The following is a 17,626-nucleotide window of genomic DNA, read 5'->3' as shown; positions in this document are numbered from 1 at the left end:
AAGCTCCTCTATCTTAAAGTACTTCCTACATTGGTTCCATATTCTGAGTGAGGGAAGCACAATTGGGTTGTTAGTATATTTACGATAACTTGTATTAATTGGGGTGCAAAGCAAGGAATATAAAGAAGTACTGCAGGATTTTATTTCTATTGTGGACCAAGCCTGTGTAAGTTTGTCTATTTGTGTTCATGTTTTTATAACTTGTGTATTTGCTGCCCAGTAATAAAATTGAAAGTTAGCAAATAAATAAGGTTATGGTGAATCTAATTTCTTTTGGTAAGAAGATATATTGGAATATATGCAAAGTGGAATGTTTCAAAATAGTATGAGCAGCTTAGGAAGGATATTCATCTTAACAATGTTAATTCTTCCAGCTATAGTGAAATGAAGGGTTGACCATCTATGCAAGTCTGTCTTAATTTTTTCCATACAGACGGCAAAATTTTGTTGATAAAGAGCTTTAAACTGGTCTGCGATGATAAAAGGGAAGGTGTCCAATCTAATATTGTATGATTGAGAATTCACTGGGAAGAGCACACTTTTATTAAAATTGATTCTGAGACCAGAAATCTTTTGAAACTCAATTAGTGCTGTTAGGACCGCAGGCATAATATTTTGTGGATCTCATCTATACATTGCCATATCATTTGCATATAGAGAAACTTTCTGTTCCAGTCCTTCACTGAATATCCCCTTTATTTCATAAGCATTTCGACAGTGAATTGCAAGTGGCTCAATGGCGTTTGCAAAGAGCAGTGGTGACAAGGGGCATCCTTGTCTGGTACCACGTTCTAGTTTAAAGTATTCTGAATTAATGTTGTTAATACAAACTGAAGCTTCTGGGTTGGTATACAGTAGTTTGATCTGTGCATAAATGTTCTGGCCAAACCCAGATTTCTCCAATGTAGTGAAGAGGAAGTTCCATTTGACCATATCAAATACTTTTTCCGCATCCAACGATAATATTATCTCTGGGGGTGTTTGACTTTGTGGGTGAATATATTACATTAAACAGGCATTGAAGATTAAATCCAGTTTGGTCAGATATTACCGAAGGCAGCACTTTCTCCATCCTTCTAGCTAGGACTTTGGAGAGTATCTTAACATCATTATTCAGAAATTAAATTGGTTTATATGATGCACATTGTAAGAGGTCCTTATTTTGTTTACGAAAGACGGTAATTGATGCTTGGCGAAAAGTTTGAGGTAGAATTTTATTTTCTGTAGCTTCTGTAAATGTTGCTAATAGAAGGGGAGCTAACTGAGTTGAGAATTTCTTATAAAATTCGGCAGGGTAGCCATCAGGGACTACTACTTTCCCACTCTGAAGTTAGCTTATAGCATCTAGTAATTCTGATAGTGCCAAAGGTTTATCCAATTCCTCTGCACTAAGAGTATCTATTTGTGGTATCTGTAATGCATCCAGAAATGCATTAGATTGTGTCTTGTCTGCTTTAATCTCAATAGAATATAAGGATTTATAGTAGTCTCTGAATGTGTGCATTATATTTTTATGGTCAATGATTTTTGTCTCCGTTTGTGTCGGTGATTACTGGGATTGCATTGCGAACTTCTTGCTTGTGGCTTTGTTGAGCTAAGATCTTATTATCTTTCTCTCCATATTCATAATAATGATGTCACCATTGTCATTTTAAGAATGATTTGAAGACTTAGGATAAAGGTTTACTCAAATAACCTGTCATTGTCCAGCTACGAAGATACATTTAGCCTTACAACTTAACTCTGGTTTTGTAAACCTGTGAGTTTTTAATTGGTTGCCTATTTGTGCACTTATTGTGCCTTTATGGAATGTATATGCAACCCAAAATATATTTTATCATCATGACTACGCTGTCACTATGGAGCTATCTTGTTGTTTGCTATTCTTGCTTGCATTACTATTTTGTGGTAGTTTTGTGTTGCCACAGTGATTTTGTTTATGCCAAAGACATCTATTGTAAGTCTTGTGATCGGATGTTACCATTACAAGTGAATTCATCATGTGCTTCCTGTTCAAAAGTGAGCCACTTTAACTGTATATAGGATTTACTTTGAAAATAGATCAAATGTATTTTGTCGTTTACGATGAAGACAGTAAATCTAGATGGTTTGAGTATCTTTTGCCTTCTTTTGACTTTGGTTTTTGCTGGATAGTCATTTGTCATTGTGAACATGTGAATGTATAAGCACGTATCCTTACCTCAGAAACATAGTGCCAAGAACCTGAGATAAAATATATTGCTTCCAATATCCTAATGTAGTCATAAACATACCTCAAAATAATGAAAGCATACTTTCTGAAATTTGAAATTTTGGCACTTCAAAGTGGACAATTTTGATACAACAGAATATTTAAAATAATAACACAAATGAAAATGGCCTGGACCCTTAAAGCTAATATTTTGTTCTACAACCTTTAGAGGCAATCCCTACAAACAGACGATTCGTGTAGCTCTCATTGAGACTTCTCCACCTGTCAGCAGATAGTTTGGCCCACTCTTTTTATAAGCAAACTGCTCCAGCTGTGCCTGGTTTGAAGGGGCCTTCTTCAGACTGCATGTTTCAGCTTCTCCTTATGTGTTTGATAGGATTCAAACTGGGTTTCATAAAAGGCTACTTCAGAATAGTACAATGTTTTGTTCTTAGTCATTCTTCTTTTGCTTTTAGCTGTGTGTTTTGGGTCATTATCCTGTTGGAGCCATGACCTGTGACTGAGGCAGAGGTTTCTGACACTGGGTAGTATGTTTTGCTCCAGAATGTCTTTGTCTTGATTTTTCATTGTTCCCTGCATTGACTCAAATGAAAGCTTCATTTTCTTTTCGTCTGTTTACATAAAGCTGATGTGACTTACAAAAAATCTCCAGTTTTGTCTTATCTGTCCAAAGAACATTCTCCTACAGGCACTATGGCTTGTCAAGATGCATTTTAGCAAATTCCAGTGTGTCTCTATTGTGTTTTTCTTCCATTGAGCCCACTGTCATTTAAAAACCATAGGATGGGGCAGTCTCACACTGATTGACCTTGACCTTGGAGTTCAGCTTATATCTCTTTGGACATTGTCTTTGGCTTTTTTTCTGCCATTGGTATGTTCATTCTGCCCATTCTGGGGTCAGTTTTCCTCTTGTGGCCATATCTGGGGAGTTTGGCTACAGTTCCGTGGACCTTAAATGTCTTAAATATTTGCAGCTGTTGTCACAGGGACATAAAGCTGCTCGGGAATGATCTTATAGCCTTTGCCTTTACCATGCTTGTCTATAATTTTCTTTCTTCTCAGACAATTCTTTCCTTTGGTTTCTGCGGTCCATGTTCAATGTGACACACAGTGATATCAAACAGCAGAATGACTACTTTTCTCCATTTAAATAGGCTGAATTAGTGATTGCATTATTTGAGACATGTATTATACTAATTAAAGAAAACACAAATTTGTCTAGGCCATTTTAGAATCTCTTCATAGAATAAGGGGTCATTGCTTTGTTTTACTCAATGACATATCAATGGCATGCGTGTATACATAGATCAATTGCTTTTCATGTAATGACTTTTCAGGAGGCATGTAACACTTTGTCATTGAGCAGTAAGGGTACCAACAAATTTGTCCATGTCTGTAAGCTTGCTAAGAAATATGTTAGCAGATATTCATTGTAAGAAAGATTTTGTAATGAATACACCCTGTTGTAGAAAGCCACTATTAATCTTCACACTACCAAGGCTGAACATCAGTTGATGCTTTACATTTTGAGTAGTGTCTTAACCACAAGTACTTTAGTTTAAAGATTAAATTATTATGGTCTCTAACCTCACCAGTCTTGACTACCCGAGTGTTTATTGTGTAAAATAAAATTCTAAAATAGTTCAATCAGTAAAGTTGAATTGTCCTAATTCAGTTCAATTTATAACCACTACTAGCTATGTGTGGACTTTGGGACAAAAAACAACCCGAAAACTCCCTAGCAGTTTTATTTTATTCGTGAACTTGGTGAGGCATCAGCTGACTCTTCAGAATTACCAGTGCAGAGGACATGGACCCACCTTGTGGTTGCTGTCTCATTGGCTTTCGTAAGAAGACACTGGCGATACCATATCTTAGCCGTTTCGCTGGCATATGTGTCCTATTAGTCTTTGTCTCGGAAAAATACCTTCAGATAGGCCATGTTTTTAGTGAAAACTTAAAGCCTTGCCCTCCATTGCTGCGGTGTTTCACTTGCGTGTTGTTGCATAGCGCCGTGTTGTGCATACAGCTGTTTCGTAGAGAGAAGCAAGGTGCATGCATGTTCTGAAAAAAATATAAAAGTGCTTGCATGCACCATCTAATGGCTATGGTTGAGCATGAATAGAGCAGACTGCTCCATGTACACACACACACATACACGTCTTTCATTTTAACCACCATGCCAGTGAGCATATTAATAAAAACAATATGTATTTTAAGCTCCAATAGTAACCAATGTTTTTTTTTTTTTTTATATAACAGTGGTATCATATTAAGCATGTTTTTTGTAGGAGACCAATTTATAAAGTGATTGTTTTCATTTTGTCTTTTGTAATCTACAAGGTTTCTTTATTGTCTTATTTGTGCCAACTTCTCTCCATATTTTTTGTCTCATTTATTGTAATAAAATAATTAGTAGTGACAATGTAATAATATGGTGTTATACAGTAGTATGAGGCAGTTCACAGATCAATCTGGGGCCACAATTTATCTGATTTGCCACTCTGTATTATATCCTTACATTGTCTAATCATTTATATATATATATATATATATATATATATATATATATATATATATATATATATGTGTGCACAAAATAATCTGCATTATTTACTTTTCCTCATTTCCTATAGCCACACCCAATGACAACTTCCGACAGCTCATGCTAATTCTTGAGTCTTCTGCACTACCACTTCAGAACTTTCTCACACTGCAGTACCTGCTTCACCATTTTGCAAAAGTATGTGAATACTGTGACCAGAATGGCCTTACTGCCAAAATACTTGGTGAGCTTCTAGGTCCCCTGCTCATTAGACTTCCCTGGCCTGGGTAAGGAATTTTGAATTTGCTATTCTCTGAGGCATTTTTGTAACTCGTGCTAATGCATAGAATTTCTGACACCTCATTTTAACGTTATCTGCTTGTGGACTTTTGTATCCTATTCAGCCAATATACTAAGTACTAAGTAATTATCAAATATATTTTGTTTTAGAATTGGACAGAAGAGTTTTATATAGTGCATTTTTATGTATTATTTTTTGTTATATTTATTTTTGATACTTTAATCACTCATAAAAATTGCATGCCATCATATTCATAATATCCATTTCAAGCCAGTCATTTTCTAGAATACCATATTGTTTTTGCCCAATGCTGTTGAGTACACTCTGGCCCCACTGTGACCCTGAATTGGATGAGGGGCTTGAAATGTCAGTATAATTCAATATATCTGCCACAATCATAGCCATTACTTATTTGTGAAGATGGAGGTATTTGCCACTTTGGTTTTCACACATTAACTTAGATATCAATTTTAATCTTTTATCATATTGTATCAATAAAGGCTGCCAGTTCAATCTGTGATTTAAAAAAAAAGGTATGGTGCAAGGTGATTGGATTACCACTGTTATTTTTTGCAGACTTGAGATAAGCTCAGATTTGCCATCTGTGGTTCTGGAGAAGCTCATTGTAGGGCGAAGATTAGAGCAGAAACAAGAACAAGCCCCCCCAGGTACTATTGTCTTTTTCCCTCATTATCCTTATGCTGAATATTCATTTTTCTCTTTCAGTTCCTTTTTGTGTTGCCATTATGACTTATTAGCATGAAAATGGACTTAAACCACAAGTTTCCATTTCATTCCTTATCTCTAATTCTGTGCCTCTGAGCAAGTGGCTCTTGTGAAGCTCTGTACTTGTAATGTGTTTAGTACTGGTGTTTTATAAAAAAGAAGGTTGGTTGTTTGTAAGGTCTTCAGTATTTATATATGTGTTGAAAATATTACAATTACAGATATCATAAAAGTATTGACTGTGGAATTATTATAAAGTATAATCATCATACAAATGCTCTACAGAGAGAAGTAACCATGAACTTTTTTCCCTGAAATGTGTAAACTGTTGAAAACATTAGTATTAAAATGCATCATTGTTTACACTGCACTACAGATTACTCAAAAAAGAAAAAAAGAATTTGAATTTAACATTAAATCTATGTTGAAGTGCATAGAAAACAACAGCTGTAGCCTGCCACTCCATGAGCAGAAACACACATAAAGACTCAAACCAAGGAAAAATGCTTCTCAGCCATCACTTAGAAAATGCAGAAAATAGTTTTTTTTTTCACTCGTAGATTTGAATATGCATTTCATAAAGCTGGGCAGCAGATGGTGTACTGTAAGTGTTGTCACATCTGCCGAGATTACCTGCTCCTGTCAAGTATTTGTGTTCATATTGGGTTCAATAGTGTAACAGCAATGAAAGTGCTTAACTTGAAACATGCAGTTTATAAACATTGTAATATCAAGGTTTTCTACTTACACTCTACAAACTTGAACAGTCATTAGCTAAACATAGAATTTGAAGGTCAATTCAAATCAAATTGAATTTAGAATTAACAGAATGATGTAATCAAAGAGAACGTGATGATTTAAAAAAATAAATAAATTTAAGAAAAGAAACCTTTTGCCTGTAAAATAATTAAGCGGTTACAAATCATCACTGGATTTCAACCCACCATCATTGATTAACGTAGATTTATATTGTTTGATTTACCACTACATTGTATTCAGTACATATTATTGTATAAAAATGAAGTATTATGTTTATTGTTAAAAATAAGTTAATGTTTTTAATGTATTAAGCTAAATTTCAAAAATGTACTGATACTCTTGTGTTTAATGAACCGTACTTTGGTATTCCCAGTCTTGCTGTAAAATCTATTGATATAGGGAAGTCTATTTCCAGAATTAAGTGATTTAATAGAGAGAAATTAAGTGAAGAGTTTTATGTTGGCTGTAGTGTATTGAAACTTTATTAAAGCTGAGGATATAATTAATTTTACCTTTAACTTCAGTTAAATAGAAAGAGAGATGTAATTCAATTTTGCAGTATAATGCTTAGTATTTTAAAATACAATAATATCGTGATTGTTTTATTTCAATCCAAGTATTGGGGTAGCGTCATGTTATTGAGTCCTTTTAAAAAGTTTAATGTTGTGTATACTGTTCTTCTTGAATGTTACGAGATCTTCACACTGATGCTAATTGCATGTAAAAAAAACTTAAATGAACAAGTAGTACCAGTTTTTAATACATTTATTTCATGGACAAAGTCAGATTTGGAAAAATAAAAGGTATTTTTGGGAAGTTATCTGTAACTTTTTTCTCTTGCAGATTTTGAAAGGATTTTTTTTAGGAAAAGACAAAGACTATAAACAAAAAGATATATGTTCCACCTACTGCTGCTATTATACTTTAAATAATGTTGCATCACCACTTAAATGTATAAACTCAGATAGTGCGCCTGGCCCAAACTGATCTGATGTAAAATCTTACAAGTATATACAGAACAATTGTTGTACTTCTTTTCACAAGCTGTTTCAGTGGTCAGCAGAAATTGAAATAGGCCCTAATATCTGGAAATGTTTGGTGATTCAGTGTATTGGCCTGAAAGAAATAAAAAGCGTAGTGATTCAGAACAATAAAGAAAGCAAAGAATGATCCATTTTCAATTTCAAGCTCATTATTTTAAAGTACTTTTTTTAAACCTTTTATGTTTTATATGCAAATGTGCCATTAAAAAGATAAATGGCAGCTGTTTTTAAATTTTAGCAGTGTGTACTCTTCTACACCATGAGCAAGACTAAAGCTGATGGACCTCTTGTGTTACTTCAGAACTTACTTTGCAATTGTACAGTTTTCCTTTTAAAAATAGATTTAACTGTACTGTGTTAAACATTACTTAATTGTCCTTATTTAGATATGAGCCTGTTTTAGATAGTGTTTAACATGTGCAATTCAACCAAAAGGAGTGAACTGGGCTTGTCGTGACAATAAAGTTAAACTGTTTCAGATAACTTGCAGCAAAATGTATTTTGAGAATTTTTTCCTGGCATGCTTATTTGGACCTTACAGTCTTTCTTGGTGAAACTTCTGACATTTGCCATTTTCTTGTTAAATTTTAGCTCTCCCGCCAAAGCCTTCAAAATCCAAGCTTACATCAAACAATGTGGTCAATGGCAACAGTGTCTATTTGAATGAAGCGGAATGGTACTGGGGTGACATCTCCAGGTAAGCAGCCAACTTTAAATTGATTTTTCTTTCCCAGTCCAGTCTTTTTTACTTGGGGCCTAATAATTTAAATCTTTATGATATTTATATCCAATGGGCTATACATTTGCAGAGCACAAGATCTAAAATACGTATAACATTTTATTGAAGATATCTAATTTTATAATACTATGGAAGGATTATGTGGAGCTTGCTTTCATATGCAAGTGATAAAACTCGTGCATTCTATTCTGAAAATATTTTTAAATATAAAAATACGATTGAAAGTATTGCATTTAGATTATAGCAGAGGTTGTTAAATTTGAAATGTCATATATTAGACTTGAATCACCTCTATGCAGAAAATAGTAGTCTAAACTGTTAAGAACATCTCTCCTCAAATAGTAAAAGAGAAAGATCTACACACAATTCCATGTGAACTACACAGAAGTTTGTTTTATTATAATCCTATAAGATTTTTAATTGGTATTTGTATTTTTTTATACTATAGCACTTTGAACCTGTACTTCAGAAGAGAGTACTAGACAAAAACAAACTGATTTGAAAGGAGAATGTGGTCTCTGCTTTAGTTTCATATCTCGAAATGAGTGCTTGCACATCAGCTATCTTTAGTCATCCTCAGTCCCTGCTAGACACAATGGATTTAATAGACTTTTTCATATTCAGAAAATTCTAAAGATTCATCTTTCTGGGGTGTTCTTTCAGTTCCAGGTTCCCCAGTTTGTGTTTGTGGTCTCCTCCAATACAACTTGAAATTCATGGATATATGAAGGTTTATTCTCATCCTGTATTTGAATACCTGGATGCTCACAAAAAAATCTCAGCATCAGTGCCAGGAGCTGAACGTTTTGCAGAAGCTGAATCAGTTAGGTTCTAAATGGATGTACAGTACCAGTTTGTTTTATTTTGAGAACATATAGTTTCAAGTCTTGGTAATAGATTCAGGGAAGAGGCAGAATTTCCTTTGTAATAAAGATCAAGATTTCTTACACAGGTAGAAAGGTCTTGTTGCTTTCTGTTGAGTATCAGTTCACACCCTCTGTTTTTACTCATTTGAAATCTACCTGCTTAATATTTCATTCATGAAGTGGGCAATTAACTACATTTCCCTTAGGTACATTCTGGATACCTGTTGTGTGCATTGGTCTTCAGAAGTGCTGTAGTCTTTTCCAGATTAGGCAGGATTATGTTTCAACAAAGGTCTTGATATTTTGTCAGATCTATTTTTCAGTTTAGCTTCCTGATTTTAGCACCTTTTATAATTTATTCATTATTTTAGAGTGGGCAGTGACAAAGTTACTAGGTATTAGAAAAGTTCACAACATGTCTTAGGATCTCTTTGACCCTGAGGTTTCCATCTGATGTTATCTGAAGGTATGATGATAAAAATTTCAGACTGAAATCTGAAATGTCATTTTTAACTTGGGAAGAGTTTTTTTTTTTTTTTTTTAGAAGTAAAAAGGAATTTTATATCTGGGATATCTATTATTTCAGTTATCCATTTTAACACTAGAATTACCAGAGCCTACGAAAAAACTCGTAGATCCGTCCCACCTTAAATCGCTTCTTAAAACCATTCTCACCTCTACACCAGCGTCTTTTGTTAATCTAAATGTGCTTATAAAAGAAAAGCTGCAAGTAGCCGGCTATTCCATCCCCCACCTACTTAGAATGTGCACAAACTTCTCCCAGCTCATGCCTTGATTGATTATCTGGGAGTGAAGTTGAGTTTTAGAGTGGAAATAATGGATCATTATTTGGAATACACGCATTTCACGTGTGTTCCGTTTCTACAGTAATCTGTGTAAACACATTTTTAAAACAGAAACTTTTTTCATATTGTAGTAGTCAAATGACAAAATGTATGCATAAACTATATAATGTATGAAGCCTGAAGTCCAAATATCAAAGAAACACTTTCACAAAAGGTACAAATATAACAGAACAAGTATGTTTTTATTCAAAAATATAACTGCAGAAAAAAAGCCGCCTTAGCATGCCACATTGACACACAGTCACTACAACTGCCACGGTAGTGTAATGGTATCAGCTGCTGACTAGTAACCAAAAGGTCATGAGTTCGATCCTGCACGACTCAGTTTTGAGAAATAAACTGCTCTTTTTCTAACTATTTTAGAATAAAAACATACATTTGATTTCAGTGTGTAACAGCCAGTGTAATTTATGATACTTGTAAAGGTTAGTATTTTTTTTTTGGTTTTTTTTTTCCACTTTTCATTCTCTCAGTCGTGTTCAGGATCCTTCCCTACCCCCCCAATCCCATCTGACACTGCCGTTTTCACATAAAGATACGCTATAGCTCTGCAGCGTACTTGTGACTGCATTCTCGTACCAATGCTTCCGAACTGAAGTGCCTGCGTGCACTTTTCGTGGCATTACACATCTATTTTTTGAGCATGCCCGTGTCGCTCAAACACAGGAACATATGTTGGTGTACAAGTATAACAAAACAAGTGCACTTTTATTCTAGACTATAAGTGAAGAAAAAATAAAGCAAGTTACAGTAGGCGGTTGATACGACAGCTTGCGTGGTGCAATGCTAAGAACTGCTGTTTTCCGATCCGTGCTATATAAAATCATCACATTCAAATATTAACAATTCCCACACACCCTTCTTAAATTTATGACGTGTACTTGTTGCAGTGTACACATCTCTCTTTGCTATGGTTCCTATTACACTGAATGAGCAGCTGACACTGTACTTTCTTCCCTATATAAATAACATTCAAGCTATAGCGCGTCTCCAAATAAATCACATTTGACCTATAGCACGTCTTTATGTGAAAATGGCAGTGTCAGATGGGGCGGGGGGATCGTGAGCGCGACTGAGAGAATGGAACTGAATTAAAAAAAAAAAAGCTAACCTTTACAATTATCATGCATTTACACTGGCTCTTACAGACTGACTGAAATCAAATGTATGTTTTTATTCTAAAATAGTACAGTACATGCAATATTATTTGAAAACGAACAGAGTCAGATCAGGTTTCAATACACGCTTGACGCTGTTACAGAAGGCGTCAGCTAATTCAGTGCAGCTGTTTCATCGCACTAATGCAATATTATTTGAAAACGAACAGCGTCAGATCGGGCGCATATTCAAACCCGATCTGACACTGTTCGTTTTCAGATAGTATTGCATTAGTGCGATGATTTTTTAACATATATTGTCTCTTACATTCATCTTGCGGTTTGTAATCAGTTACCGCGTGTTTTTTTCCCCGATCTTGCTAGTTCTTACATGTTGCTGTATGGTGGTGTTTCTTTTGTACTCCAGGGGCCTCATGTATGAACTGTGCGTACGCACAGAAATGTTGCGTAAGAACTTTTCCACGTTCAAATCGCGATGTATAAAACCTACACTTGGCGTAAAGCCGCGCACTTTTCCACGGTACCTCATGCCTTGTCGTACGCAAGTTCTCCGCTCGGTTTTGCAAACTGGCGGCACCCAGCGTCAAAGCAATGGTACTGTTCTTGTGTGATTACTCATTATTTTCATGACGCGGCTTTATAAATACACCGAAACTAACCGCATATTGTTTATTAGTGTAATGCATCTGATTGTAATTAACTCGTAACAATATATAATGGTCCAGGGAACAGCCATAGTATTCCAAATACCATAACTGCTTTAGCGTTGTTACTCTCACTTCTTCTTCTTCTTCTTCTTCTTCTTCTTCTTCTTTCAGCTCCTCCCGTTAGGAGTTGCCACAGCAGATCATCTTTTTCCATATTACTCTCACTGCACGACTCGGAGAATTTATATCACTGTATCTGAGTGTGAATCTCAGCAGCAGCTGATCGGAAAGAGAATTATCGGTATACAGCTTTAAGGACACGCTGTCTCAGCCACTGCAAAACGTTTTAAAGCCTTTCCTGTGCAGACCTCGCGGTTCAGAAACAGTTTAATCCCAAGAACTTTAAATGCACTCAATCAATTGCTCCTTGTAGAACGGTTTGTACTTATAAGTACAATCACCCCACTGTAAACTTGCACTACAGTTATAATATCTCACAACCTGGGCCACTTTATAAAGCGCGTATTTACATATGATGACGATATCATTTTTAAGGTGAAATGCAGCAAAATATGTTTGTTAAATTATATACATAAAACTTTAACTTCATTTAAATAATCTATATTCTTCACTGGGAGGTCGTGAAGGATAGAATAATTAAACATGTACTACGAATATATTTCAATGTTCTTTAAACGTTTTGAAGAATCGGCGCTAAACTTACAGATGGCTTAACGTCTATTACAGAGCTGATTGTATGACGATCGGTTACTTGGGGAAAGAAAAGCAAGGACTGCAGTGACGGCTACGCCAATATATATTGAATATAAAACAGAAAGAGAAAATAACACAGCTAAAAAAAAAGATAAATGCTTGTCATGAGCACGAGGCTCATGAAACACATGTTTAATAATGTGCTTTAGCTCCTATCATCATGAAAATGACATCACGTATACATCTCAGTATTTTAGTTATTCAGAGAGCTGTAATATCACAAATGTAATGGACTCTGTGTCCAGTTGGAGGAAGAGAGCCAGTTTAAGAAGCAAGTAGTGATTCACACACACAGATCACATACGAGTAGAAGATCAAATACAAAACAAAGCATTTAACGTGCTACTTTAATTACGATGTGATTTGAGAAACTGGTTGATTAAACGATTTTAAGATGAAGTTTATAATGTTCTACTAAATGACAAAATAAACTACGTGATTAAAGTGGAAATGTCGAGATTGAAGTTGACATTTTGTGCTTTTTCCCCACTGTGTGCCTTTTTTCTCTGTACCCTAATAAACTTTCATATGACACTCAGACAGTGGGCTTACAACTCGTCTTTTCACGGCAACTTTGATATGTGACTTCTTTTTATTTCCGGCACTGTGCGATTTTGTGAATGTGAGCTTTCAAGTTTCTCCAACACGCTATGTCACTCGATCAACTTCATTTTGTTGGATTATACCACTGTTTATTTGAACAAATAGTATGTTTTTCCTTTGCCTCCACTTGGTATTCGCTGAAATTCTTATATTTTCCCCGTGCTTTTCACAGAAGGCTGCGCTTAAGGGCGATTTATATTGATTTGCATATTCAAATAGGCGTAATTCTGGGAGGATTTGGGGCGTTACATAATGCGCGTGCACGAGCGTTAGTTTTCACGCTGATCGGGATTTATGTAATGGAAGAATGTGGAAGTTGGAGTACGCACAGATTCCTGCATCTGGATTTTTCTGTGCGTAAGCACATTTCGGCTTTTGTGCTTACGCCATGTTATAGTGCGAGTTCTACGCACGGCGTTATACATGAGGCCCCAGGACATGCAGAGGACAGAATAGTACAGAGCAGTAAATTCAGCGCTATATGCAATCAGACAGGCAGAGAAGGCACTAGATATATAAATAAACTGGGAAGGCACTGTATAATAGATGTGTAAAAAACAGCTAAGGGGATAGATATATAGATAGATAGGAAGGAAAGGCACTATATGATAGGCAGACAGGGAAGCTCCTATATGATAGTAAAATTACTGTCATTACTATATAGATAGACGGGGAGTTCAGGCAGGCAGAACAGCGAAGGTTAAAAAGAAATAAATACATTTTCTCCCCAGTGTAGAATCGAACTCAGATCTCTTGAGGTGCACTAAGTCTGCTGCGCTCTAAGTGATGAAATGTTACCAGTATGCCACAGAAGCAGTTGTAAAACTCTTGAACCTTTTATGAAAGTGTTTATTTGATCTTTGGCCTTCAGGCTTCACACATTTTATAGTTTATGCCTATATTTTGTAACATTTATTACTAAAATATGAAAAAGTTTCTGTTTTAACATTGTGTTTACACAGATTACTGTAGAAATGGAACACACATTAAATGCGTGTGTTCCAAATAACAATCTATTATTTCCACTCTAAAACTCCACTTCACTCCCAGATAATCGAGGCATGAGCTGGTAGAAGTTCGTGCACATTCTAAGTCGGTGGGGGGGATGGAATAGCTGGCTGCTTCCAGTTTGTTTTTATCGGCACATTTACAGGACAAAGGAGACTGGTGGAGAGGTGGTAATTCTAATGTTAATTGCTAGAAGTGTCTCAACTTGTCATCTTTCTGTGAAAAGTTCATAGTCATACTACAACTCTAGTCTAAGAGTATGTAAATATTGTATTTATTTGCACATTGATTTGTTTTTCTTTTCCTCCTTATGACAATATATTCAGACAAGCTTGATGTCTTTGGCATACTACATTTTGATAGTAATGTGTGTGTGTGACCTTGTGCTACTAAACAAGGAATTTTCAAAAAAATTAACTGACGTTTAAAAACCAGACCTTGAAATCTAGAGTCCTTAAAAATTTGAATCTGTAATATCTGTAATCACAGATGACGTTTCACAGCTGATATTGGAGCAGCAACATGCTATCAGTAATTATTGTTTGGTTATATATCTTTTTCTGGCATCTTATGATGCTTAAGAAAGAAAATACTGGCAATAGAGTATCATTGAGTATACGGTAATCATTAATTAAAGTGAGTTTTTTTTTATTTTTAGTTTTACATATTTAGATTTTATTTTGCCTACCATTTAATGTTCCCAGAATATACTAATAAAATGGAACTCAAGCTTATGCTTACAATGAACAATTAAATTCAAAACTTTAAAAAGGGCATTCAGTGTATGAATATATTAAACAAAGTATAGTTTGATTCCACACTGGATATTCCTTATGGAATACGTTGTCACATATAAATTGGTTTATCCCCTTGATTTGTTCTAAATAGTAACTTTATTTATTAATAAATGTTCTTTTCTTTCTTTCTTTTTTTAAAGGGAGGAAGTAAATGAAAAAATGAGAGACACTCCTGATGGAACATTTCTGGTTCGAGATGCCTCCAGTAAAATTCAAGGAGAGTATACACTAACACTCAGGTAAATAAGAATATCAAGAACAAAACGTACATTAAAGATGTTCAGGTTCAGAATCTGGAACCTTGGGTGGAATTACTTACATTGTATACAAAGTAGGAGTTAATTATTGTTGAGAAATGACCCGGGGTCATGCCAGGTACACAAAAAGTGGCATCTTTGGTTACATCTTGCTCAGCAAAATAAGTAAAACATTAAAAAAAAAAAAATACCACAAAATTGCAGACGTACTGAGCTTATCCTCAATGAAGGATGCTATACAAAAATAAATTTAATTGATATTAAGGGAATTGAAATTCAGTGCAGTATCTATAAATGGGATAGGATGGGAAGAATTATTTTCTCTTATATGTAACATCTAAAAGTGGACAGACACAATTCAGTTCAGTAGTTTAAGCTTAACTTAGTAAATGATAATATTAGATTTAGCTCCATTTTACCCCCAGCTGGATTTCTTTTATGGTTTGCTGTTCATGGCATTTTTAAAAGATTCACCTGTAGTATTTGCATTGATTTTTGTCTGCCTGTTATAGTATTCATGCATTCAATCTTCAAAAATTAAAAGGACCTGCAAAAATTTAGAACCAGAAATAAGTATTACTGTCTAATGAGGATTGATCTCTCTCTTTAACTTTAGAAATTAGGCAGGAACTAAACGTGAATTAATCTTTAGGGAATATTTATACAGACCCTCAAAACCCTTTTCTGAATTTCTTTATAAAATAACACAATTATCAATCATCTTTAAAGTAAAATCTGTTTACCTCTACAAAGATTTAAATAATAGTAAAAGTAATCAATTAACATTTACTGAAAAAGCAGTGTTGGCATTGGTATGGTTAGACTTGAAAACAAGAGTATTCTAAGAAACACTATTTGAGGAGGAAGTAACAATATATATTGATACAGGCATCAGGGCTATGGTATTTATACAAGAATGCTTTTTTATTAACTTGTGAAGTTGTTATTCGTGTTGGTAAGTAGGATAGTAGCAATATTGAGGCACTTAGAGTAACACTTCCTGGGGTTTGCCTTGCAGTTTCCTTTCATGCCACTAAGTACAGTAGAGTAATACAGATAGTGATAACTTGCGACTAATGTTACGGCTGTCAATTTTTTGTGGCTACAGATTCCCTTCTATTACCTTGTATTGCAATATGTTTTATATCCACAAGATGGAGTAAAGAGCTGAGGAAAATGAAGTGCCCAATAAATAAAAAGAATGTTTTATTTATGTTGAGGTGGCCTTCTGGTGTCTTAGAATTATGCTTCACTGCTAATCAACTTATAAATCAGGGTTATAGCTTAAGGGGAGTAATATATAGGTGGCAGGTTAAGCTAAAGTTGATGAAGAATGTTTATTTTTACAGTAACATTTCTGCAACATGAGGTTGATTATTATTTACATGAGCTACTTTGTCTTCTTTTGAAGCAATTATACTGTATGTTTTTCATTTCAAACTTGATTTTTTACAGTTACTTTTGAACCTGCATTAGTAATGCATCACTTATCACTTGGATTTGAGTGCTTTCTTTTGTCACCTCTTCAGTTCTAACTGAATTATTAGGGAAATGTTCAGATCTGTAATAGAGTTCATACTTGTTGCACACTGGCTCTTCATGCAAAATCAACTTGTCTGTCATTATTTCTGTGAAGCAGCTTGTCATATTACTCGCACATTAATTTTATTAGCCCATGTAATCCAGTTCAGTTTGGGGTATTGTAACATATTCTGCAAGTCAGGAACCAATCTTAGAGTGGAAGGTTAGAAGGCACACCAAGGGGATTACATTTTTTCCAAGTGGAAACTCTGCCCTGTACTTATATGTTTTACTTTGTTCAACCATAAATGCATACGGTATCAATAATAAATAGCGTTTGATTCAAGTTAAACATGCAGTCGGTGCTGGCCATTCATAAGGCACAAACACGCCAATAATACCAATTATAGTTTTAACCCTGAACACTTTATAACAGTCCCTGCTTGTCTAGCATGAAACACAACTAGATATATTTATCAGCTTCCCAGTGCTAAGTAAGCACGTTTAGAAAATGCATGGTTAAATGGAGCACATTTCGTTTTAGCTCACTCATCTCCCTTGTGCAAATAAATAATATAAGAATAGGCTAGTTATAGCATAGTGGCCAATGACAGGTCCATCAGTAAATAACATTCCATACAAATAAGTCAAGTTTTACAAGACTTAGTTCAAAAAAAAAAAGAAGGAAAAAAAGGGGAGAGAATCCTCTTCCTCAATTAAAATGCTTATTCTAAAATTTTATTGATTAAATCCTGCCAGGTTTTGAAAGTTTTATACAGATCCTCTAAGTGAGAATTTGATGTTTTCCAATTTCAAATAGTATATAACATCAGTTACTCACTGA

The 17,626-nt window shown here is 34.8% G+C and overlaps 1 protein-coding gene across 1 annotated transcript in view; it reads left to right on the top strand.

Annotated features, from left to right (window-relative positions):
- The window catches only part of pik3r2 (phosphoinositide-3-kinase, regulatory subunit 2 (beta)), an 87,271-nt gene that overhangs the window by 50,269 nt on the left and 19,376 nt on the right, over window positions 1-17,626 (top strand). The window contains exons 6-9 of the mRNA XM_039766600.1: window positions 4,849-5,044; window positions 5,635-5,726; window positions 8,178-8,283; window positions 15,145-15,243. Coding sequence (XP_039622534.1) covers window positions 4,849-5,044; window positions 5,635-5,726; window positions 8,178-8,283; window positions 15,145-15,243 — 493 coding nt within the window. The remainder of the gene's footprint in view (window positions 1-4,848; window positions 5,045-5,634; window positions 5,727-8,177; window positions 8,284-15,144; window positions 15,244-17,626) is intronic.

This window comes from Polypterus senegalus, chromosome 10, assembly GCF_016835505.1.
Source record: "Polypterus senegalus isolate Bchr_013 chromosome 10, ASM1683550v1, whole genome shotgun sequence".
NCBI lineage: Eukaryota > Metazoa > Chordata > Cladistia > Polypteriformes > Polypteridae > Polypterus > Polypterus senegalus.
Note: the sequence above shows the minus strand (reverse complement) of the source record. Positions and strands in the feature narration are given on the sequence as shown.